At 42.6% G+C, this 24,777-nt stretch overlaps 1 protein-coding gene across 2 annotated transcripts; it reads left to right on the forward strand.

The window, feature by feature from the left end:
* Positions 1-8,267: 8,267 nt before the first annotated feature.
* On the forward strand, positions 8,268-24,777 carry PRKAR1A (protein kinase cAMP-dependent type I regulatory subunit alpha). Of its 2 annotated transcripts, XM_075518492.1 has the most exons (12): positions 8,268-8,424; positions 9,598-9,661; positions 10,587-10,765; positions 16,173-16,346; positions 16,980-17,071; positions 17,299-17,360; positions 17,896-17,942; positions 18,579-18,737; positions 19,434-19,494; positions 19,777-19,898; positions 20,543-20,624; positions 23,033-24,777. In XM_075518492.1, the coding sequence occupies exons 3-12, from the start codon at positions 10,589-10,591 to the stop codon at positions 23,203-23,205; spliced, it is 1,149 nt and encodes a 382-aa protein (XP_075374607.1). In that variant the 5' UTR covers positions 8,268-8,424; positions 9,598-9,661; positions 10,587-10,588; the 3' UTR covers positions 23,206-24,777. The 2 variants fall into 2 exon arrangements, with proteins under 2 accessions (XP_075374607.1, XP_075374608.1); XM_075518493.1 differs by lacking the exon at positions 9,598-9,661 and having other exon boundaries at positions 8,314-8,424.

A 24,777-nucleotide genomic window follows, 5' to 3' on the forward strand; every position in this document is an offset into this window, starting at 1 on the left:
TTTGTGTTCTCCACCCTGGGTGTATGTATTCAAGCCTTAAAGAGGAAATGGAGGTGAAGAAGCTGGGAAACCAGCCACTGTGCCTAGAAGGGCCTCCCTCAGCCATGGCATCGTGCATGCTGCTATTCGACATGAGAAAGGTTAGGTACCTTTTGATAGCTTTTAGGCTTTTCCCCAGCTCAGTGTTTAAATTCCAGCCAAGCTCTTCCATCTCAGATAAAAGCCTGCTCCTATTGATATGTCTGGTATTTGAATGAAATCTGCTACAGAAAAAAAAAAAAAGCTCTTGGCAGGGGCTAAATCTGCTAAATATCCTTCACTGGTATTCATGATGACCAGGAGCCTGTTGAGGGTCTAGAGCCTTCTAGGGGAAAAAGAGGCAGGAGGGAACAGGCAAAAGGTGAGTTTCTGATAAGGAGAGCAAGCATTTTTCATAGCAAAGAAACCATCTTTTGCATGGGAAAGGAGTGGGGAGAGGTGGCACATACACCTTTGCTTTGCTCTTATCTATTACCCTTATCAAGTGGTATCACGATCATCGAGGCGGAGGAGGAAGAAGGGGCTGCAGCCCAACCTTTAGGGACTTTAATAGCATGAACTGTCAAGCACTAAACTGCCAAGCACTAAAAGGGGCTGTTCTAGGATCTCCAGACAATAAATGCTGCCATCTGGTGCCCCGAGTTGGACTCGATGGTCTTAACGGTCTTTTCCAACCTATACGATTCTGTGATTCTGAGTCCGGCTGCACACAGCGTTCATTCTGGTCCGGCATCAGTACGCAGCAATGTTTCTACATGGTACTTGTTAAATGGAGAGAGCGGTCTTTGCTTACTCTTTGGATTATCCAATGGATTACCTGCACCTCCACTAGCTCTCAGTACTGTTGCAGGAAAAAACACTGACTTCAGAGAGAGTCGAGTAGTCCTGCTAATAGAATGCTACAGGAAGGAATGTGGAACTTACACCTTGCATTCTCCTCTTGCTTGGATGAGTTACTTCTTGTTTATGTCAGGACAGACAAGTTTTTTTTCCTCTTATACAGTGGAAAAGTGAGAAGAAAGCAGAGAGCTGGACTGTATATGTCAGAGGCCAGTCTGAGTTTGGAAGAACCCTGATCACAAGATCTAGCCACCAGAGAAGTCATCAGTTCAAAGCCTTTTTTTTTTTTTTTTTTGATGTCATGATTCCTGTATCAAATATAAAAATGTGAGAAAGAAAAAACAATGGACAGAACACATTTGTGACAGTCACCAGCAGACTGGCTTGTCTCGCTAAATTGACTGGACAGATACTAACCTGGCGTGGGGAGGGGAAGGGGCACACAGTGGAAGTGCGTGTGCCATGCGCATACAAGAAGTTTCATTGCACTCTGTTTAGGTAGAGAAATCAGGAAAGATGCATTGAGAGCCATCTGCCGGCACTTACATCAATCAGGGTGATGGAAGGACAAGAGCAGTCACCCCTGACTCCACAGCCAGTCTGAATGTCACCAAAGTTCTAGTAGTTTTTCCTTTTCAGTTTTAAATGCTGACCCTGAGCCAGATCCTGCCATTTAATGAGCTGTCATTTGTGAGCAGCCCTTCCAGAAGTGCTTGCCAAGGTCGGGGAAGAGCTTGCAACCTAATGCTGCGTCTCCTTGTAAGGTGGATTAATGCTCCTTATCTTGTCCTTGCTCTGGCAAATATCCCATTTCCCTAACGAGGATTAGGATATCACACTTACCGTGGTAATGCATTATCTCACTGGAGGCTTTTGTGAATTGGTTTGACGCACTGCTCACAGGAGTGGTACAGGCTGAGGGTGGCTGATCTTCATGTCTCTTTGGGGTGCACACCGGACTCTTTAAAGTCCTGGAGTCTCTTCAGCTGAGAACCATGAGACCTGTACCACAGAGAGCAAAGGGGTTAAAACTGGGGGGGGTGGAAGAGAGAAACTTTTGCTTTCCCTTTAACTCTTGGATACAGCACTAATTGTAATTCCTCTGTAATCATCTAAAGATCAAAGAATGTTCTGACCTGAGAGATCAAAACAAGTAACATGTGAGAGAAGACTGGGAGCACGCAGAGGTCCTGACAGACCGGGGAACATCAGGTTCCTGCACAGCCTGGTGTGACCAGACCAGAAGAGCAGCTCTGCTTAGTAAGGCTGTGGAGGGATAACATTGGGAGAGACAGGCTCACTGCCCAAGCTCCTAGCATGTAAGTGTGTCTCATGACCTGGCTGACTTTCTCCTCTTTCATGCTAGAGGAGACAAGGAGGGGCTTTGAGGAGAAACGGCATGAAACATTGGTATAATAAATACATTCATAGCAGAAACAACTTGGTTCTTGTTCAGAGAATTCACGGGACTGTGGTGTACACAGAGATGAGGTAACCGTAGCCATTGCTAGCTGGAGCCTCCAAGTTCACGTGGATGCAGCTTCATGACTTTTTTTGCAAACCACACTGAATCGGTTCTCTTGTGACGGGCTTAAACCTTGTTCAAGTGATTCAATTACTGATCCCCATTACTGGAGCATGCAAACATCTCATGAGCTTGGCTTCATCCTCAGCCCAGAAAGTGCTTTTATCCTCATCCCACTGAGGGAAGCGGAGATGGAGTGAGGCTAAGAGATTTCCACAGGAGAGGCTGGAAATCAGTAGCAGAGCAGGAAACTAGACCTGCATCTCTTAATAATCTTGCTGCTTCAGTTTTAAGGGTTACAGTTGGAGAATGAAAAAGGCTATAACGTATTCCTGTGGCACACAGCACATGCCAAGCAAGCCTTAGCTGACATTTCAAAGACCCATTGTTTTTAAAGTGGGTTCCTTCCATCTGGGAAAATGTTCTATTATCTTGGGGGGAGGGAGGCAGAAACTTGCATCAGAAATCGTTTGATTCTGTAGCCAGTTTGTTAGATGTCGGTCCAGACATTGTTGGGATGTCAGTCCAGACCAAGAATAGTGGATCTGACCGACTGCATGATGTGTTTACTTTGCCACCTGCTTTCAGAGACAAGCACATAAGCAAATGGATGTTTTGAATGCTTTTATGTGTGCATTTAGCTTGCAACAGAACTGTGTCACAGATGATGCTCGGAGAGGGAGCTCTCCCCAGACTGCTTCTATGTTAAAAGCACGGGAACTGAGGATTCTTTTCAATGGGGGTATTTGCGTTCTATTACAAAACAAACACTAGTAGTATTTCACGTGTGTTCCCGGAAAATAAGTCAAGAGTAGCTGCACACTATCTCTTTGCTCTTTAATTTGGTTTGCGTCAGAGAGATCTTAAAGTCAAGAATCACATTTGCAGATGCTTGGGCAGTTCGTGAACTGCTGAAGCAGCCCAGGGGTTTTATAAATGTAACGATGCAAAGCAAAGACGGTTCGCATCCAAATTGCAAGAGGCAAAGACCTGCTGCTCTCCCATCTCCCTCCCTCTCTCTGCAGGATTGAGCCTCACAGGGTCTTTTTTGCAGTGCTTCGGATGCTGTTTTCTATCTCCCAGCTCTTCTGAGGCAGCTTAGCACGCTGACCTGCATCTGTTTCCCGTAATGCTAATCCCTGTCCTCGCTCAGAGTTGAGGAGCGAGTGAGTCCCTGAAGTCCTTCAGACTTGTGCATAGACACCTAAGCAAGGAGTTTCCAATAAATATTTTCAGGAGGGCGCCTAGAAACTTCTTGCCCCACTGCTGAGGTGCAGGTTAATTGCTGTTCTAGACGGAACTCCTTAGGTCAGGAGAGAGAGAGAACACTGAGTTCAAGTTAAGCATGGTCAGAGGGCAGGCAATTATCTGTGTTAGAATTTAATCAGGGTGTCATGGCTTTTTCAAAGTGTTATTCAGCCCGTCCTTAAGCAAATGCAGGAGAGCTATGTGACATACCTCAGATAAGGACGGCACCGCGGCTGGCTGCACTGCCTCCCTCGTGCTGCTGAGCTGTTTAGCATTTACTCAGGAGGTAAAATGTTCCCATCGTTGCCCCTTGGGTGTTGGAAGTCTTCCAGCTGGGAACCACACTGAGTGTGTGAAGGGCTGTGCTGCAGCAGGCACATCTCGCAGATGTAAATGGATTCCCCGACTGGCCTATCCTTAAGATCTGGGCACTTCAGGGCGTTTTTTTCTTGGCTCTTGGTTACTCTGTTTTGAGCCTTGCCAGTCATTTTCTTCTTCGAAGTAACATACGGAAATGATCTGAGAGCTGCTGCTCAAAGCAAACTCATTCTGCACTGGGGACCATTTCACACAACTGTCTGCCCAGTTGACGTGCAGCAAGACCAAAGCCAGCTTCCACGTGCCATCTTCCAAGGTCCAGAGTGGTTTTTAGCCCACGACACAGGTCACAATGGGGTTCTGTACCCCTAAAGCTTCTTCATTCCCCATTCCCCCCACCCCAAGATGGTGCACATGCAGCAGTCACTCCGATCACGACAGTGTTGCAAGTTGGGCTGTGCCTCTTTGGACCCTGCTTGTACGTTAAGGTGATAGATTTGCATGATTTACTATGTAAAACCGTGTGTGTGGGACAAACATTGGCTGTTTCAATCCAGCACTTGACTCATTTGCTTTCAATCCCAGTGGCTTGTCCGTGATGGACCTCATGGGCAGAACATGATACTGTTGGGATGGTATTTTCAGTAGAAAACCCTGCTGTTATAACTCCTGTGCAGCATAGCAGATACCCACAGGCCCTGTTAATTTTGCTGCCACTAAAGTACCTATCAGGACGCTTTTTTTGTTCTATGCACACAGCAGGGGTTAGACTTCTTGTATGCTCTTATTTCTCATCTTGGCTCATATAACTTTCTGTTCCCTGAGCTCCCCAGTCACTGTCCCCCTGTTAATCCTGGCAGAGTGCGATTGCTCATGGAGGTATTTCTTCTGGCCTAGTGATCTATGATTTTTTTTTTTTTCCCATTTTCCTTTCAGGTGGATCCAGTGACTCCTCAGCCACTTCAGCTTCAAGCTGCTCTTCACACCCCTTTAACACTGCTCCTTGTGCCCTCTCCCCATGTCATCCTTGCTGTTCCATGCACAGCCTTCTGACCTGGCTACCTTGTTCTGGATCTCCTTCCCCTCAGCTACCTTGCTGTGCCAGTGTGCTCTCATTTACTTCCTTGGTGAATGCTGCAATGCTTTATGCTTGCAGGGTAATACTGAGTCAGTCAGTATCTCTGTGGGGTTTATGTGATTGCATGGTGGTAAGCAGAACAGAAAGCCTTGACTTCTTTCCTTCCCAGTGACCATTCTTAGCTTCTATTACTGTTGATCACCATGTTGATAAATAGCACCATAAAAATTAGTGTAATAAATTTAGTCTTTTTAAGAACTTCTGGGAAGCTTTGTTAAAAAGCAAACAAATTATCTTCCCACTTGGGATATTTCAGATACTTTTTACAGACAAATTTATTGGTCTTTTATGAGACCAGGAATATGTATCCTACATGACTTAATGCAGAACGGAGATGAGCCAAATGCTTAAGAATGATGAGGTGGCATTATCACTCAGCTGATGAAGGAACTGCGATGATCTTGAAGACGGCTGCTGTTTTTAATCATGAAAATAGTGCTTTTGACTCCTCCTTATGAGGCTGAAACAGAAGTGGGTAAATACAGAGACTTAACAGTAGAGTACTTAACAAAAATGAATTGACATACTGGTCTCGGTTCTCCAAGGTAGTTAGGCTGCCAAGTCCTCTTAACTTGCAGGGACCTAAATATCTTTGGACATTTTCTTCCAGAATCTGCCCAGAAATATCATACTTCAGGCAGTGTGTCTTGGTTTAAAAATGAGAGCAATCAGGCTGCTAAAATTCAGGAAGTCCTATCGGCAGCTTTCTGTAAGTCCATGCTGTGACACGTGATGATTCACAGCCCCTGCCTGGGGAGTCATCTCTTCTCGTCCATGCTCAGACTCTGCCAGTATTTACCAGTCTAGGGAACTGGATGTCCCACCACTAAGGACATGCAATGGTTACCATCACTGAATTCACTACCATGCTAACCCTTGGTCCTTGCCATTGGGGTTTGAGCCAGGATTGACTTCTAGATTTGTCTAAAAAATGAATAACATGGTGCTTTAGGACAGCCTCTGCTACAGGATAGGACATGAAACTGAATTAGAAAAACGGTTCTATGGAGTTCTTATTAAATGTAACTAAAAGCAGCTAGTACAGCTCTGTGACAGCGTAGTCCCCACCTTACCCCTCTTCATGGTCACTTGTTGGCTGTGTCACGCTCCGTCTCTTGTGCTTGCGTTAGTATATTCTGCTGGCAGTCTGGGCAGCTCTCCTCTGCTTTTCAGCAGCCACGGCCTCAGGCAACAGATTGCTTCATGAGAAACTCTAATGCATAAAATTGTTTGAAACGAAAGTTGTGGGAATAGTGCTGACGGTAATGCAAGTTATTTACTCAGGAATGTTTATTATTTAATTAGGCAGTTAAGACCAATGTTTGACTGTAATTCAGACCAGACCAAATGGAATAGGGCTTTGTTTGTTTTTAATTTCTCTTACGTCTTTAACAGTGCAAGAATTAACACATGAATACATACGAACGTATGCTTAGAAGAAGCGTGATTTAACCGTCAAAGATAAATCAGTGCTGACTCACGGTGAAGGAGCTGTACGCAGGTAAGAAGAGGGACCTCAGGTTGGCATCGGAAGGCTCCTGTTGAACGCCGGCTCTGTTCCCTTTATTACACTCCTGCCTCGCCGTCTGAACACTCTGGCTCCAGAGCTCAGGAAAGGATTGCATCAGGAGCACGCTGTACAACAGTATACTTGTTTTCTTAATAAAGACAATGTTGCAGAACAGGTTTTACGTACAGGTCTGATCTTTGTTCCAGATGGGATCTATCCCAAAACAGCACCAGGACGTGTCCAAACAAGGAGGAGTGAGATGTGACAACAGCAGACAGCTTGCAAAAAGGGAAGATAAAAAGCAAAAAAAAGAAGCGTGTAGAGGGCAATGTACACAACTTTTTTCCAGTGTTCAGAAAGTTCTAATAGTCTTCAGTTACAGAAAGAAATAGTTACCAGGTGAGCAAGCAGATGTGATATTTACTAATGCTGTACTCTGACAGTATTTCACAAATATTAATGATTCCTTACAATTCATATTTTTTCTAAAAGCGCCAGCTTTTGGCTTAGTGTCAGCAAATCCTGGACCTTGGCTTCTAATTAACCCATAACAGACAGAAGCTCTCAAACATTTAAGGAGTGTGAACTCCGGGGCTAGCTCTGGCCTGTCGTAAATGCAGATCTACCATCTACACCTAAGCTGTTATCCTTCGTTTCTTTAATATGAGAATTAGTAAACAAGAAACACCATGGCAGATAGTTCCTGATGGCTTGTCATGTCATTGCAAAAGCACTGATAACTTCTAATCCCAAAATACATATTAAACTCTAGTTACTGGAATGATTTTGGTCGTATGTTGTAAGATTCTCCCAAATGAGTTAAGCACCGATGAATTTTGGTTTAAAAGCTCTCGCAGCAGTTTTAACATTGAGTTGTGAAAACGAGTTATCTCCTCGGCTGTAGGGAGATGGGCAGGCGCAGGATTCGGGGTTCATTTTCCCACGTCCTTGCGTGGGGGCTGCGTCTCCCAGCCAGCGCAGCCGAGATCTTCGGCGACTTCTTACAGGCTTCAAGTACGCAAAGTGAAGGGATTCAAAGGGCTCATCTCGGCTGTAAGACACGTGAAACAACTCAGCACGCGGATTTTAAATGGATATAGTGAAATCTCTGCCAAACTTGAGTACAATTTATTCCCCCCCCCCCAGTCTCTGAGCTCTTCGCCCGGCAGTGTCAAGGCCAACGTTCACCAGCACCCGCCATCCGCAGCCGGGTCGTTATTTATTAATGCCTCGCACGCCAGGCCAGCGCAGCCGTCACCGTACACGCCATTCAGCAGGGTGGCGGTGCGGCTAGTGCTGCCAATCGCTCTGGGCAAGGCCTACACAGGGGAGAGGCAGCGCGGGTTTTCTCCCGCCGCCCCGCGGCGGCCTCCGCTACCGGAGCCGGCGGGTTCCCTCCGCCCGGGGAGCGAACCCGCCCCCGCCGCTTCCCCAGCCCGAGCCGCGGGGCCCGGCCCGCGGTGACCCAGCGGCCCCGGGGAGCGGCCCGGCCCGGCGCGGGTGCCCGCTCCCCTCAGCGCCCCGGCCGTTCTCTCCCCGCCAGTCTCGCGCGCCTTAAAGGCGCCCTCCCTTCCCGGGGCTGCGATCGCCCCGTTGAGCAGCGGCGCCCGGCGCTGCCCCTTTAAGGTTACCGCGGCGACGGCTCTGGGTGAGAGCGAGGCGCATTGACGTCACGGCGGGCGGTGATTGGCCGGGCCGGGCGGTTTCCGGTGGGAGCCGCTGCCGCCGCCGCTGCTGTCGCCGAGGCCGCGGCCGGGCCGGGACGGGCGGGGGGCGGTGAGGGCCCGGCGGAGCCGCCCGCGCCAGGTGAGCGCCGGTGCCCGGCCCGGCGGAGCGGCCCCTGAGGGGGCTGCGGGGCGAGGCGGGGAAGCGAGGCCGTGCGGGAAGGGCGCGGAGCGGGAGGCCTGCGGCCTTGGGGGTGGGGGCCGGCCCCGCTGAGGGGAGCGGCCCAGTGCCGGAGCCGGCAGCCCCCGGGCCTGCTGCGGGTGGGGGGGGGGCAGGGTCCCCTTTCCTGCCTTGGCTGGAGGCCCTGTGTCCGAGGGGGGAGTGAGGCCGCGCTGTGTGGGGCCCCCGCGGGCTTGTCGGGCCGCGCCGGGGCTGTGCCGGGCGTCGCCTGCAGGCGCTGGGCACGGAGGCGTTCAGACGCTAAAACAATCCCCCGGCCCGACATAGGGTTGGAGGGTTTGTCTCCCCGCCCCGGGAGCGCCGTGTCGTTACGTTCGCCTTGGTGCTGCCGCGGGGCTGCCCGCCCGCCCGCCCCGCTGGGCCGGGGAGCGGCGAGCAGCCCTGACTCTGCGGTGAGGGGCGGGCTTGGCTTGGCAGGGCAGCCCCGGGGCCGGCAGGCCAGGCCCAGGCGGTCGGCGGCAGTCCGAATGCAGCCGTGTGTTAGGGGGCTCTGGAAAGCTTCGGGTTTGCAATAGGCAGAAAAAACACTTTGTAAAATGCTGGAGATTTCCTTATTTCTTTGGTATTTTCTGCTTTGGTCTTGCTGCTCTCGTGAGCCCATGTCTGCTCTATGAACAGTGTGATTCTTTTTCCATAGATTGTAATTTGTAGGCTGTCATGGAGCCACTGAGTTTCTCTGGGGCTGTTAATTACTACTGACCTTCACTGTGCGAGTTGTCAAAACAAAAGAAGTAACTGGAGAACTTTAAGGCACTTTTTCAGTCCATGTGAAGTCCATACTTGGTGTTTATGCAACACATAATACATCTGTCTGTGCATACTTATGCAGGGATTAACTGTGACAAGAATGAAACCTGTTTGAAGTGTTAGCAATTTCGTATTAACTCTAGTCCTCCTGTAATCTCCAGTAGCATAATTCAAAGGGGCGCAGTGTTATATTGCCTGTGTGGCCTGTTTCTCAGTCTGCTGCCTCAGTAGGATAAAACGCATAATATGACTGCACCGCTTGGCTTTTCAGGGACTTGTCATTTCTCAAGATTATTTTGTCTGAATTCATTTTTTCCCTTTCAAAAGCTGATCCTGGGATCAACATATCTTACTGCATATTCATAAGCTGTTGCCACTGTCCCTGTACCAGGTAACTTTCTTTATATTTCATCAAAAATGCCCTGAGAAATTCTTTCCTGTTTCTTTAGCTGTCTCAGTATTAATTGCTTTATGAAAAAAATGACATGAAATGTTTATGTATCTATATATGTAAAAATGTATTTTAAAATGGTACTATAACCTGAAAGGGAGGAAAAAACCTGCTTAAGGACATTTTTGAAAGTGTCACTGTTGACACTATCATTTTAAAGTCTCTTGAAAACCTGGCATTGTAACAGATGTGTTTAAAGATGTACTTTTGATTATTTACAGTTGAAGAAATAGTTTGGGAGTGCAGTGTTACTGCGGAGATAGTTATAAAGTGTGGACCAGTTTAAACCGGAGAGTAGTTTTTTAGGAGAAATGCCTCTAATTCCATAATTTCCGTTAGTGGACTCTGCCTTGGCATTTAGCAAACTGGCTTTGGCTTCAACCATAACATGTTTCACTTCCTAATACTTTTCATATTTGCCTCTCAGATTCCCAGCTTCCACCCACCCACCTATCTCCTGGTCGTCATCCACATGACCCGGTGCAGACCATACAGCTCTGTTTATGAAGTGAGCCTCCAGTCCTACGAAATACTAGGTTTAATCAGCAGAAAGTTTAGGTGGAAACTTCCCTGACTTTGAGTGCTCGCAGAGCTTGAGTTGTTGAAGCTTTTCCAGCTCAATCAAATGCTTTTACTTTTGTGCCTGTGGCTGTAGAGCACCCAGACTTTTTATTTCTTTCCAGGTGCTAAGTAAGTTCGTAGCTTTTTCTTTCACGGTTTAGCTTAGTTACCAGTCTTACAGATAAAGGTAGTTTTATGCTGTGATACCAATAAGATGATAATGCAGCATAATGTGCCTGACTGTATTGGCAGCAGCGTCTTTGTTTCCACTAGTTATTTAACCTTCTCTTTCTCTTATCTTCAGCGATGGCAGCTTCCAGCAGCAGCAGCAGTGAGGAGGAGCGTAGTCTTCGGGAATGTGAACTTTACGTCCAAAAACACAACATCCAGCAACTTCTGAAGGATTGCATTGTACAATTATGCACAGTGAGACCTGAAAGACCCATGGGATTCCTCAGAGAATACTTTGAAAGATTGGAGAAGGTAAAAATACATAGCAGGAGGGAAGGAGAGTGGAACAACCTAAATTTACATCATCTCTTTGTGATTTAGAGGCTGAGCTTCAGATTTGACCAGTGTTCTTATTGGCCGTTTGAAATTGGAACTGATGCTTTTGGAAAACAAATCCTATTTTCCAGTAGTTTATGCCAGTTGATCACGGTGTAAAACCACCTCTGTCGTAACAAAGCACGTAGGGCAGAACATAAGCTGACAAGGAGACTTGCCCAGCTGGGATGCAGATGTAATCCCCATCTAATGCTTACTCGTAGAAGCTAATAGATAGCATACACGATCATGTCTGTAGTTAGATGATAACTGTGGCATTTGACCTTGGTTAGACACTGGCGATAGGTATTAGGTTTCTTATATTGAGGCAAAAGGTTTAGAATAATTTGGGTACAGCGCAGTAGTAGTAGGCCAGTGGTAGTTATCCAGGCCCAGCTGAAGTTAAACAGAAGTATTTGCATTCCAGATCTCTAGGAGAGCAAGCCTGTTTCTGCCTTCTCTTGGGAGCTCGGTGTTGGTGTTTTGCTTTGTTGTTCCTCTTGCGTTTGTCCTTAAGGTCTCCGGTGTTTTTGTTGTTGTTGTTGGAAGCATTCTGGGATCTTGGGAATGGAAAGCATTTTGTCATCTCAGTGGTCATAATTGAAAGAGTGATTTCATATTCTTTTGAACTGTTCATTTTGTGTATTGATATCTAAGGAGACAGGAAAAGAAGCTGCTATGAAAATGGAGGTTTTAAAGGCTAATGCGGAGGAAAGGTTAGATATGACGACTCTATTCAGAATACATCGTTAGTAAATAATGTAGCTGTGACCTTGTACAGCAGTCATTTGCAGGTGCTGCTTTCAGTACTTGTTGCATATGGGAGGTATATCTTCTTTTTTTATTCTAGCTAGTTACTAATTGCTGATGTAAAGAAGAAAGAAATTAACAGTAGAGATCATAAGCGTGTATAACAGAAATTATTGTTTAATTGAAGTGTTTAAGGTAGATACTAGAAAATGACCAAATGCTGCAAACTAACCTCCTGTACTCACAATGTATTTGAGGAACATTTTGCTTATTAAATGAACAAGAACTCTATAGTAGGTCTGACTTTTTTTGTGTGTGTGGTTGCATCTTGAGCACATTCTCTTTCAGAGAGAATACCAGCAGCAAACCACGTAGTAATCAGGTTCTTAAAAATCCATTGTCCCTCCCTGTTACCGTGCCTCCTTCCCCACCTTGGATTCTCGATTTTCTAAGTACTGATAGATTGCTAATTTTTAAAATATCACCACAAGTGGCGATATACAAAACTTCACAAAGTAAACTGCGTTACTGCACTCAGAACAAATTGTAACCCAATCCATATGTAGGGATATAAAATAGGAATATTTGGGTGCTTTTGTGTAGTGGACTGTATGGTCAACATGCACTATTTAAGATTAAAGAAAACTTAATTTGTTTTTAGCAAGACAAGTCATCTAGCTCTGAACTTATTCAACTCCATAATACATGTGATTAACTTGATGATTTTATTCTGGTGCAAATAGGCTGTCCTTGTACTCTGTCAGCCTATAAGGAGGCTGAAAATAAACTGCTTAGGTGATGTTTTTTGCCCTTAAATTACTCTTACAATTTTGGTCAGGGTCTTTGAGTTGTGTTGGTGTGGGTTATACATGCCCACTAGCGCAGCTATAGCTAAAAGTGAAACTGTAGCATTTTTCTTCTTGCCTTCTTGAATTTAAAAATTGCCACAGCTTTCTCTAAGTAATTGCACCATTCAGTCTAATGGATTGGTCTTAGTTTAACCAGGTAACGTTAATACCTGGTACCTTAATGGCTATCAAGTAACAGAACAGTGAACATGCTGTGCTACCTTGGCAAACTCCTCTGACATCCATGTCTGGAAAGCACAAGTGCTAAGTACTATTATTAACCAGCTCTAACCTGGTACTTTGCTCTGGTAGAGCAAAAATGAGTGAAACGGAATCTGCTTCACCTTCTAGAAGTAATGTCTGTTACAACTTTAATAAAGCAGAGCAACTTTTCAATATACTTTATAAATCTGTTCATCTGTTAGACTGGATGAAATTGTGGTTGAGATACAGTATTTTTTTTTAAGACTGAATTTTGAAGGAACACTATTTAAAACTGAAGCGAGGTTACTATTTTCTCTCCAGTTATCCTGACAAGTCATCTCTTCCACAGCGTGGACACAGAGAGCTGATTCACTGTCATGTTATTAAAATACATTGAAGACATTTAAACACGCTTTTGAATTCATGTTCAGAAACATTAAAATTACTGCCTCTGAGATTGTTGTGACTACTATAGGAATTCAGATGTCCTCTTCTGAGTTATGAAAGCTGTTACACGAATCTAATTACTACACATTGATTTTATAAATGTTTTTATTTTATCTGTTTGTGGTGTACTAAGGCCTCTGTTCTCTTTGCTGTGCAAACATGTCTGGTAACACCAATGCATACTAAAAGCTAATAGCTATCCAGTGCTGTGCTTGGCTGCGTAATGTCGTTTGAGCTATGGAAATTTAATGTAGAGATCATTATTACAGCCTGCCAGATGAATCCTGGATATTGGACATGGCTGTCCACTGGAGTAAGTGCATGTTTGAAATATTGTGTGTAATGCAGTTATGTGCATATTAGGCTTTATAGAAAGCTGGAATTATGAAGTGTGATTGGCATCTAGTCACTGTACCTGTTCCCCACCACCTGCCCTGCCTTCAAAATACCTGGATACTTTCCTATTTCCTAAGTGTTTCTTTTGCAAAACATGGTAGTTAGGAAGGATGTACTCTGCAGTTGTGAATTTATGGCAGAGCTTTTGCCACTGCTTTTTTAGCTTCTGAGTGCTTTTTTTTAAATACATGGAGAGCTGATATACATTAAATACAAATTAACCAGAAGTAGTTGAGACTGTTTCTGGTGTGATGACAATTACCAGATGCTGGACTACACAGTGTAAAACATAATTCTGAAATTGTGAAGGTTGTCTTCAGTAGCTGATAGTCTTAAAATATGAGTATGTGAAGTCTCTTCTCTTTAGTGTTTCTTACTTGTAATAATTTAAATTGAATTAATAACTATTTCTTACTTGTCAGGAAAAATAATATTTACAATTAGTGGTCACTGAGACCAAAAACTCCTTGAACTGCTCCATCAGCTGGAAGACCAGGATCAACACTTGGATGTAATAAATAGGCTAACTTTATTACTAATAGGCTAAAGGTTTATTACTAAACCTTTTTAAAATCCAGGTATTGGCTATACTGATCAGTAGCAAGCAAAATGAATGCCTTTGTCCATTATGTGTTTAATCTGAAGAGCTTCTAAACCTGAACAAATACATTTTCTCACTCGTAAATACTGGCTAGATTCTAAAGTAACTGAGAATAACAACTGCCACTCTTTCTTCAGGGCCTGGTGTAATTTTTCTCTGATCTGGTGGTGTAATATATGTGGTTTAGTATCAGAAATGATATAAAATGTATTTTAAAAAGATGAATACATGAAAAGCTACTGCTATGAAAACAGCGAGATTTTAGCATGTCGCTTACTCCATGGCACAGTGTTGTCTTGCGATGTATAATGTGAATATATTGAGATTTGTCTCATTTGGGGGTAATCTTCCTCGTGATGAGTGTGTATATAGGCTGTTTAGAATAGCCGGTGTATTTTAAGTTAATGTCTTATCTTACCCACCTGTGACTGGTTTCTGTGTCCATGCCCTACCTTATCATACTTCTTTTTAATATAGTAATGTTAAATCTCGGATCAGGCAGAAGTTACCAGTTGTAGTGTTCCTATTAGTGTAGTTTCCTTGTTCCTTGAGTGGGCCATTACCTTGGTGAGTCTCTTTTTGAGCAGTGTTTTGATACACAGCTCCCTTGCTAAATGCTGCTGAAGTGCTTCTACCTCTGAAAGTTACAGGATCTCAATATTTTATGTGATACTGGAAAAAATACAGCAGCTGGCGTTCACTTATTTAAAAAGTGTCAAGTTTTTTTTAATGGGTTAAGTCTTCTGTATATGAATGAACAGTATGTTTCTGCGGTTGGTGGTGTTGCCCACTTTGTAGAGAGGCAGTTTAAACCGAACACTTACTACTGCTCAAGCTATTTTTAACATCTCAGTTGAGACCTGTTTCTCTAAAATCAGAAGATAGAAACAAGGTTTTAAATATGTTTTGCCCCCATCGTTTTGAAATGTAGCACTATTTTATCAATGGGCAGAAGGCAGGAAGTGAAATATAATTTGGCGGATCAGTGCTTGCTCGTTGGCTATCTGAGAGGTGTAAAATGTAAACTCACTGTAATGGTTATCTGATGTCTCTTTCCTCAAAGTGCTGTTGTTATACATAGCCTCTGTGCACCTCCGGAGTGGAGCGTGGCAGCCAAGCAGCAAGCTGCCCAGCTGGGCAGGGGATGGCTTGATCAAGGACACTGGGACAAACCCAGCTTTTAAAAGTGCCGGGAGCTCTCGGAGAACAGATGACTCCTTGTTCTTTTAAGGCATGTCACAAAACCCTGTTTCCTTAACACTGGGAGAAAGTCATGTGAGCTGTTATGATGCAAATGCTTTGGCTCCAAGGTTGGCTTTTTTGTTCTGTTTTTAAATCTGATTTTAGTTGATTAAGGCGAATCTTCTGGAACATACAAGAATCAAATTTCCATGTGTCAAATTAGTTAGACTTCATTTTATTGTAAGTACTCTAGTCTTCTACAATATCACTACAACACAGCACAACAGGTAACTGAGGGAAATAAGGAAAATGTGTAATGTTGTACAAAGTTTGTGGAAAAAACCTACTGTTTGGCCTCTAGCATCCTTCCTCCAGCTCTTTTGTAAGCAGTGTTCATATTTCTTTCTCCTAAAATAACTGTTGGTTATTGAGTATCAAGTTGGTCCATGACTTGACCTCATTTCAAAAGCTTCTCATGTAACATGGATTTCTGAGGAATTGCTCTTCTGTCTTTCAAATCAAAAAAGGCTTAACACCTCACAGCTGAGGGAAAGAACTGCTGGGTTTACAGTTGGGAAAATGTCTTTAGCATTTGCAGAATTTCTTCATCGCCTGTTGAATACACTAGCGGAAAGTAGAATCAACTTGTTTATACTTCTTAATAAATTAAACTATTAGTGTAACTTATTAAAATAAACACCATTGTGATATGAATGTTATGAATGAAAGGCATATCTACCATCTATTTTGAAAGGCCTTTGATCTTGGTTGCTCTAGTCTCCTGTTTGCCTTAATGTGGGAGTAATAGTACACAGGAAGCTCCCTTGCATTGGCAGACTAAATTGGAATGTAACATGTAGTGGCTTTTTTGCTTTACTGGATTATGTGACACAAACATGTCTTCCTTCCTGTTTAGGAGGAAACAAAACAGTTGTTGAATCAACAGAAGTCTGGTTCACGCTCAGACTCACGGGAGGATGAAATCTCTCCTCCTCCTCCTATGAACCCTGTGGTTAAGGGTCGAAGAAGGCGTGGGGCCATCAGTGCAGAAGTCTATACAGAAGAGGATGCTGCATCTTATGTTAGAAAGGTGCTCTAACTTTTAAACGTTGCTAAAAATTGCATCTACAATCCAAGAGTTTATCTAAGACCACCTTCTATCCAGGGTATTTAACACGGCTCGTGTAGCCTGTTAAGTCTTGTGATAACTGTAAAAAAGCAGACTTGTGTGTACAGGTGTTTAATTGGAGGTTAGAATAAACTGTCATGCAATTAAACCATTTATGCATAACATAGACCTGTTCCTTTTGAAGTAATATATATTTATATGTACATATATTTATATATTATATATACAAACAAAGTGCTTCCAGTTATTCGACAGCTGCAACAACATTACGTTTAGCCTAATGGCAGAGCAGACTTGCTGCTATTCATAGGAAAACACAGGTGGAACAGACACTTGTACTCTTGCAAAAAAACTTACAAACTTAGCATGGAATGATGCTTTTACAGTTGCATAAAATAATAAAAGATTTCATTTACCTTCTGTGTAAACGGGCTGTAAACATTGGCTATATTTGGTTTTAGATCTATAGTGCTTGAAAGAAACTGGAAAAACTCAGCCAGTGTTTTGTAGCAATTGAATAATTTATTTACCCAGGGGCATGAAGACATTTTTCTTCAAAAAATTAATCGGTTACTTTTTCTGGTTATATCCTAGGTTATTCCGAAAGATTATAAGACTATGGCTGCTTTGGCAAAAGCTATTGAGAAGAACGTGCTGTTTGCCCACCTTGATGATAATGAAAGAAGGTAGGAATAAATCTTTGTAGTCTTAAAGAAAGTTTCTCAAAGTGCAGAGTACAGAAGAGCTAAATGTGTCATAATGCACAAAGCTCCACGGCCTCTTTACAACAGTCAGTGTAACCATACAGAGGCTATAGGAAAAGTATTGCCGGGTTGGAGGTACAGGTGTATGAATGCATGCATGTGTGGCAGTTGTCCAGGCATTCGTCTAATTTTGGTATCCTTTTCTTCAGTGACATCTTTGATGCAATGTTCCCCGTCACTTACATTGCAGGAGAGACTGTCATACAGCAAGGCAAGTGAACATGTTTACATTGATGAATAAGTTGGAGATGGTGAGCAGACTCTGGCCTAGTGCTCTTGTTAGTTTTGGGGGTTTTTTTGAAAATAAAAACATTGTCTGGATGCAGTGACCCTTTCTTGTTATGTTACCTGAAGCACAGTTCGTACCAAAATGAGAAGTGGAGCAACTGCAGGAAGATGTGGTTTTGTTGCATGTGTTATCTATTGGAAAGATTGTCATTTGATGGCTCTGTAGGACATGTTATGTCAGTTTATGGATCTGGTACGCCTTTCCAGTAATCCTGGAAATGCTGCTGATCTCCCACATACCAGTAGATGTCCTCTTTCACAGGACTGAGAGGAGTGTGAAATCAGCAAAATGTGAAATTTCACCCTGTAAGTTCTGCAAAATTTGTCTCTGCCAACCTTATTAGATTCTAAACACTGAAGTTGGCAGAGATGCCAGTTCTGTGAAACATGAATGCTTGCATAACTTCACTTTTTTTTTTAGTGTGTATTCAAATCTTTTTTTTTTTTTTCTTCTTTAGGTGATGAAGGTGATAACTTCTATGTTGTTGATCAAGGAGAAATGGATGTAAGCATTATTGGTAGTTTATTAATGATATGTTCATCCCTAGCAGAGGAATAGCCTGATATTTGTAGGTCTCTTCTACAGGTCCTTCCTTTAGCAGCCTTTCTCATAATAAGTTCTTACTTGTAGAAGCTTATTTTGCTTTGGAGCCTCCTTGCTCCTTAATGGCTCAGTCCGGCTGCACAGACCATGAGTTGTGTTGAGTTTCAAAATGAAGGATTCAGACACCAACACAATACTATGTTTTACAAGTGCAGGGTGGAGTTTAGTTGAGGTGTGGGACAGGCGTTAAGAATGACCAGGCTTTTTATTTTTCCAGTCCAACTAATCCATAGCTTTCTCTGACAGAGACTTTGTTGAGATTTTGTTTCCTTTCAGAGGGTCTCGGGAGTCTACGTGTGTAGTCTGTGCATGTGATATAGAGGAGAGTCCCTTTGTTGATGAAAGTAAAAATTGTGGCTGGGATTGGGGTTGGCTGTGAAGTGTTGATGAAACCCTGAAATAGTCAACTCTGATTGTACAGATGTGAGAATTTCCCTTTCCTGTAAAGGAAATACGGGGTGGCAGGAGCTTCACGTTGTCTCTGACCAGCTCACGAGACACCGTGGGCTTGGCTTATCACCATGTACTGCCTTTCAGGTTTATGTGAACAGCGAGTGGGCAACCAGCGTTGGTGAGGGTGGAAGCTTTGGAGAACTTGCCCTTATATATGGAACTCCCCGTGCCGCAACTGTCAAAGCGAAGACAAATGTGAAGTTGTGGGGCATTGATAGAGATAGTTATAGAAGGATCCTGATGGCAAGTATTTTTCTAGCTGATGTGTGGCTTATGCCATTGACTCAAGTAGCTGTGTGCGTAACCTGGAATTATGCTTTTGGTTTTACTGTTCAGTCGGTTTACACTGGTCATTTGACCTTCTCTCTGTACCTTCCATCTCCTTTGCTGGAGTTATTTTTTTCAAAATCCTGCTATCTCTTTTGTAATCAGAAAGCTGATCACTCTGCATACGTTTACCAGGCATGGAGCCATGGGGAATCTTGCATTAGTGAACAAAACAATACCAGTGCGATATTAAACTGGGCTAAAAATGTAATACCTACTGGTTAGCTTGTCAGGTGTTTTGATTCTGCTCTCTATTTAGCTTGCTATTTGTAAGTAATGCGTGTGAACAGCAGTTGTAACTAATTTGAGCATATTTGTGAATTTTGGTAAGATTATACACTAAGAATGCATTTAAGAAACATTAAGGCTGCAATAAATGCTAAGTACTTTATGAAGGTTGCTGAACTCTGAAATATTACTGAAAAAATGAAATTTGAAAACACTGAATCTTGTGGGTTTGGGGTCTGTGAGAGGATGCGGTATGTCTGGTTAAATATATTTTTGTCTTAAGTTTTATTTGAAGCCTCATGTGAAACATGAAGTAGAAAGAAAACTTACTTTGTATGCTTGGGTTTCTTTGGTTTTGATTTGCCTTTTTTTTTTTTTTTGTAGGGGAGTACTTTGAGAAAGAGAAAGATGTATGAAGAATTCCTTAGTAAAGTATCTATATTGGGTAAGTGAGAAGATTTTTGTTCTGAAGTGGAATAAATTGCCATATTGTAATAAAGCTGCTACCCAGCATTATTATGATTACAGGCTATTGTGGTAGTCTGTTAAAACTGACTGCAAAGCCTGTACTGCTTTTCTGCATCATTCCAAAATAATTCTAATTCAGGTCTTGATATCTGATGCACAAATGTAGCCAGAAATAGGTTGACCTCTGTATAAAGATAGAGCGAAAAGTATAATTTGTGCCTTGAAAAGATAATCTATTAATGAACTGTTAACTCTGTAGAGTCTCTGGACAAGTGGGAGCGTCTTACGGTAGCTGATGCATTGGAACCGGTACAGTTTGAGGATGGGCAAAAGATTGTGGTCCAGGGAGAGCCAGGAGATGAGTTCTTCATTATCCTGGAGGTAAGTAAGGTCAAAATTAAAAGCTCAAGCTCAGAACTTTACTTTTTTTTTTTTATTCTAACATGGCTTATTCTGCCCCTAAATAGACACTTGGAGAAAAACAAAATGTAAGAATGTACTTGTAGAGAATTGCTAAAGAAATATAATATTGCTGGATGTGCAGAAGCTTATATTTAATCTTGCTATTTAATCTTGCTTCAATCTTGCTATAGTACAAATAGTACTTCCAGGAAAAAAGTAACGACATTCTGGCTGAAACCAGTTTACCTTTTTCAGAAGAGTAGAGACCTGTTCTAGATAGCAATAGCTAAGTAATGTCTTGCTAGTGGTATCATTGTCTTCTGTGTCTTGGGTTTTTTTTTTGTTGCTGGTCATACTGTAATATTCTTGGTGTTATGAGGAAAACCAGGAAGAAATCAGTGCTGTGGGTATGTAAATACCCAAGACATTTTATGCTTAGAGAGGAGGGAGGACCAGCTGTTTTTATAGAGCAGTCTAGTGAACGATGCAAGGACTGTGAAGTGTTTTTTAGAGACTGAGACATCGTAACAATTGTTTCTGCAAAGCAGCTGATTCCTTGTGGAATTCAGTGTTTCAAGTGATGCTGGAAATTCCAATTGTTTAATTGCTGTGATTTATTAAAGGGCACAGCTGCAGTGTTACAGCGTCGATCAGAAAATGAAGAATTTGTTGAAGTGGGCAGACTGGCACCTTCTGATTATTTTGGTGAGTTCTGTAGTGACAACTATGATTACATACACCACTGTCACCATTTTACCTGTGCTGTGTTGTTGACTGCTGTGGATGATAGTGATGGGATGGATTTGCTTAATTACTGTTTTGTCGAACTCTTGTGGTTTCACTCGATGTCAGGGGAGTATTAGAGTCACTTGGCATTCAGGTGTGCACGCATGTCACAGAAATGTGATTGTTCTGGAGTACTTTAATTTAGAAGGGGCTTGGTGGTGATTTGGTCAGACCTCTCTACTCTGAGCAGAGCTAACTTTGAAATTGCATCATGTTGCTCAGGGCTGTGTCCAGTAGAACCTTTTGTGTCTCCAGGGGTGGAGATCCCACAACCTCTCTGGGCAATTTCTTTCACTGCTTAACCAGCCTTGTTGTAAAGAACTTTTTTCTTTACGCCTGACAAGAGTTTCCTGTTCTGCAACTTGTTGCTTGCTCTCTGCACAGTGAAAGGCAGAGAGAAGTCTAGTAGTTTTGTCTTTATAACTGCTCATTATGTAGCTGAAGACAGCAATAAGATTCCCTCCTTAGCCTCCTTTTCTCCAGGTCAGATTAACCCAGCTCTTTCAGCATCTCTTTGTACACCCTGTGCTGCAGTCCCCTAACCATCTGGGTGGCACTGCTGGACTTGCTCTGCTTTGTCAGCATCTTGTACTGGGGACCCTGAAACTATGCGGTACTCTGGACGTAGTCTCCCAAGTGCAGATCAGGGTCTTTCTCCTTCTGTTGAAGGTATTCTTACTCAGCTAAAAGTTACGTGGTATGTAAGTTGCTTTGGCTTGAAAAAGCTTACGTGTGCTGGCAAAGAAAAAGGCCAAGATCCTATTATACTTACTTGTGAAAACTTCAAAATAATCTTCACATGGAACTAATCACTTGTCTAGTGCATGTTGATTTATTTTGGATCACAGATAAGGACTGGATATGTATGCTCACAGAGCATTCTTGGAGTATAATGTAACAGTATATAACAAGATATTCCTGGTGGCCTTATTTTGGGTTCAGAAGAAAAGTGGCTTGCAGTTCTGAAACAAAGCAACCTACCTGTTCAGAACCTACTATTTAATGTTTAAATACTTCCCTCTCTCTCTCAAAAAAAAAAAAACCAACCACCAAACCCCCGAATTTTTTCTCATGTTTAAGGTAGGTCCTCTCTCCTTGTTACTCTAAGCAGTCTTCTTGCTAAAGCCTTCTGGTTGTCTGTTCAGTTTTCCAGCTTTGTAGATGATGTAATCAACAAATACTGTGTTGCAAGGCCTGAACTGGGACGTACTCAAGAGTGCACTAATAGTACTGGATCTGACCAAAGGTCTGCTTAACTCAGTGTCTAGTACTAGATTTTTGTTCTATGTGTGTCGTTTCAGTCTCTTCTAATATTTCCCTTGATGTGTACTCTTGAGTTTCCCACTCTTAAACTAAATGTTATCTCTACCATTGTGTTCAGGTGCTGCAGACCTGTCCCCCAGGGGTTAACTCTCCCTTAGAACCTACTTATTCTTTTACAAGCCTGTGTTTTGGAGGCTAGTGAGTTCAAGAGTTTTTTAATTGGGCACAGAGGAAAAGGTTTTTTTTTTCTCATTTCTTTTGCATCCCTTCTGATAACGCAGGCAAATTTATTCTCTGAGGAGCACTGAGTTCTTTCCTCAGTCCTGAACGTGGAGATAACCAGCCCAACTGCTTAAAAACAAACCCAAAAGTTGATGCTGTGGCTTCTTTCACGCTTGTTGCTAGGAATGTTAGGGGTAGCTGTTATCGCCAATGGAAACAGGGGCTTATTGCAAACTTCGTTTCCAAATATGTTGCTTAGTAGTTGTAACAGGTATTTGAAATAAAGCTTTTGGCATCTTACTGCATAGGTTATGAAATGGGAATCCAATAGGACTTCAAGATACTCATCTTCTACAGCCCCATGGCAGAGTCAGATTCTTGATTCTGGCTGGCTGTGGGTCAAAGGCTTCTGCTTTGTGCATTAACGTCTTTTACTTCAATACCATGGTCTTGTTGTTCTGAGTTTCCTAGAAATATCAGAATTGAACAGTAGCATACCTTACATATTAGAAAAATAACCACTTGTTGACTAGGAAAATTACGTAGTTAATTGGAACATGACCTTTTCTCAAATAGAACCAATGTTTAAAATTCTTTAGGCCTTCTTCAGAGAGACTTGAATGCGGACAGGCTTTTTAATAAAAAAAATAATCAAGTAGTTTTTTTCAACTGCCTTCACAGTTGCTTCTAATGTAACTACATAGATACTTGTTCGGATCGGTGTTAAAACCTTAATTACCTTCTGTTCAGTTCCTGCAGCAGTTTGAAATACAACAGGGTAATTTATTTGGCTCTTTTGCACGTTGATTTTTAACACTGTTCACACTTTCTTCTTGCCCTAGGTGAAATAGCTCTGTTGATGAACCGTCCCCGTGCTGCCACAGTTGTTGCTCGTGGCCTGTTGAAATGTGTAAAGCTTGATCGACCCCGATTTGAACGTGTCCTGGGTCCGTGCTCGGATATTCTCAAGAGAAACATCCAGCAGTACAACAGTTTTGTATCGCTGTCTGTCTGAAACCTTCCTCCCTATCCAAAACATGCTTCACGAATGCAGACTGCTTTATTACCCTTGTGCAGAGCCACATTGCCACTGGCATTTGCAGCTTCCTGTCTGTTTAAAAAAAGAAAAAAAAATTTGCTTATCATGGCACTATTTTTAATTTAGAGCATATTAGTTCTGTGCTCTCTGTCCCATTAAATTAATAGAAAAAGTTCTATGGAGACGTTTGCTGTTACGGCTTCTCTCTGTGCAACAGTGTCCAACTTGGGCAAATGCAGCCTTGCTTCAGCAAGGGAGAGATCTCCTGGCACCATGCCAATTGCCATAAAGTGAGGAGGTGACAGTAGAGAAGGGGGAAAAAAAAATTTTAAAGGTGTTTCTCAAATTGTTGGACAGATTTTAAGGCTGTGGTCATAATCTGCTGTATTTCTTTTCAGATGAGAACTGCCCTTGTAATTGAGCTTCTTGGGGCTTGGGGTTTTCTTTTTTTAATTTTCTGGGTACTGTAATCCTGGGTTCAATCGTGAGGCATCAGCTGCTAAGAAAGCCACAGTTGGAATTTAACAGTATAATTGTTCCTGTGTCTGCTGGTTTAAGATTGCTTAGTTACGTTTTTGTCAAGTGTAAATCAAAGCTTTCAAGGTTAATAGTTCTGGTGAACTACTGCAGTTGTTACTTACTTTGCTGACTTGCCGCAACGGATTATTTTTTTTCTTGTTCTTTCTTCAGCGATAGATATGCCATTTAAAACTCTTCCTGTTCAAAGTGGCAAGAACCAAATGTTACATTAAATGCCTAACTTTGGTCTCTAGTACATAGATAGGTGTAAGAATGGTGCAGCTGCCCAGCTGTTAGTGATGTTCAAGTAGTTAGATTGGTGTAGAAATTGGAAGCAAACATCTTATTTTCCCTGTGACTCTTGCTTGCTTTGTATTCCTCAGTTGACTTTTTAAAAAATGATCATCAGTTCAGGTGACCCTCTGTTACCAGGGAAAATAAATGTTGAGTATTTATGGCCAGCATCAGTTGCAGGTGGCAGGATTGCTGGTCTATATAGATGCCATTATTCTCGGTAGAGAATGTGAGGCAGGAAAAAGTGAATGTTTTAACTTTCCTGCAACACTCAGTTATTTTAAGTTTTTAAATCAGTCGATTCATAATTTTTAAAATGGTTAATTATAAATCTAGTTTAAATACAAAAGGTGCATTCTCTTTCCTTGCTTATGGAATTTACATGACACTTATTTCATACTCACTCTTTTTTCCAAGTTCAATATGTTGCGGAGTCTTAAATGTATTTCAGTATTTACCAGCTTTGTGTTCCATTATTCTGTGCGCACCAATACTTCCCAAAAGTTTTTACTGAATTCCACACTTCAATAACGGTAGGCAATTTTTAAGGTTTCCTTTAAACTGTAATTTATATAAAGTAGTGTAGGTTTGTATTTGGGAGTGACAGCAAGCAGTCTTGCATTTGTTGTGCAACTACTTCTAACGATGGAGCCCTCATTTTATTTCCTTTCTGAGGTGGTATGGATTCAAATTCAACACACTTTCTCCCAGGCATGTAGATAATCAGAAAGAGTC

Source organism: Mycteria americana, chromosome 16 (assembly GCF_035582795.1).
Source record: "Mycteria americana isolate JAX WOST 10 ecotype Jacksonville Zoo and Gardens chromosome 16, USCA_MyAme_1.0, whole genome shotgun sequence".
Classification (NCBI taxonomy): domain Eukaryota; kingdom Metazoa; phylum Chordata; class Aves; order Ciconiiformes; family Ciconiidae; genus Mycteria; species Mycteria americana.

Bases quoted from the DNA above. Each gene is read 5' to 3' on its own strand.
- PRKAR1A (XM_075518492.1), top strand. From the start codon at position 10,589: ATGGCAGCTTCCAGCAGCAGCAGCAGTGAGGAGGAGCGTAGTCTTCGG. The intron at 10,766-16,172 runs GTAAAAATACAT...CTTCCTGTTTAG, and splicing joins ACTTTGAAAGATTGGAGAAG to GAGGAAACAAAACAGTTGTT. The intron at 19,899-20,542 runs GTAAGTAAGGTC...GATTTATTAAAG, and splicing joins AGTTCTTCATTATCCTGGAG to GGCACAGCTGCAGTGTTACA.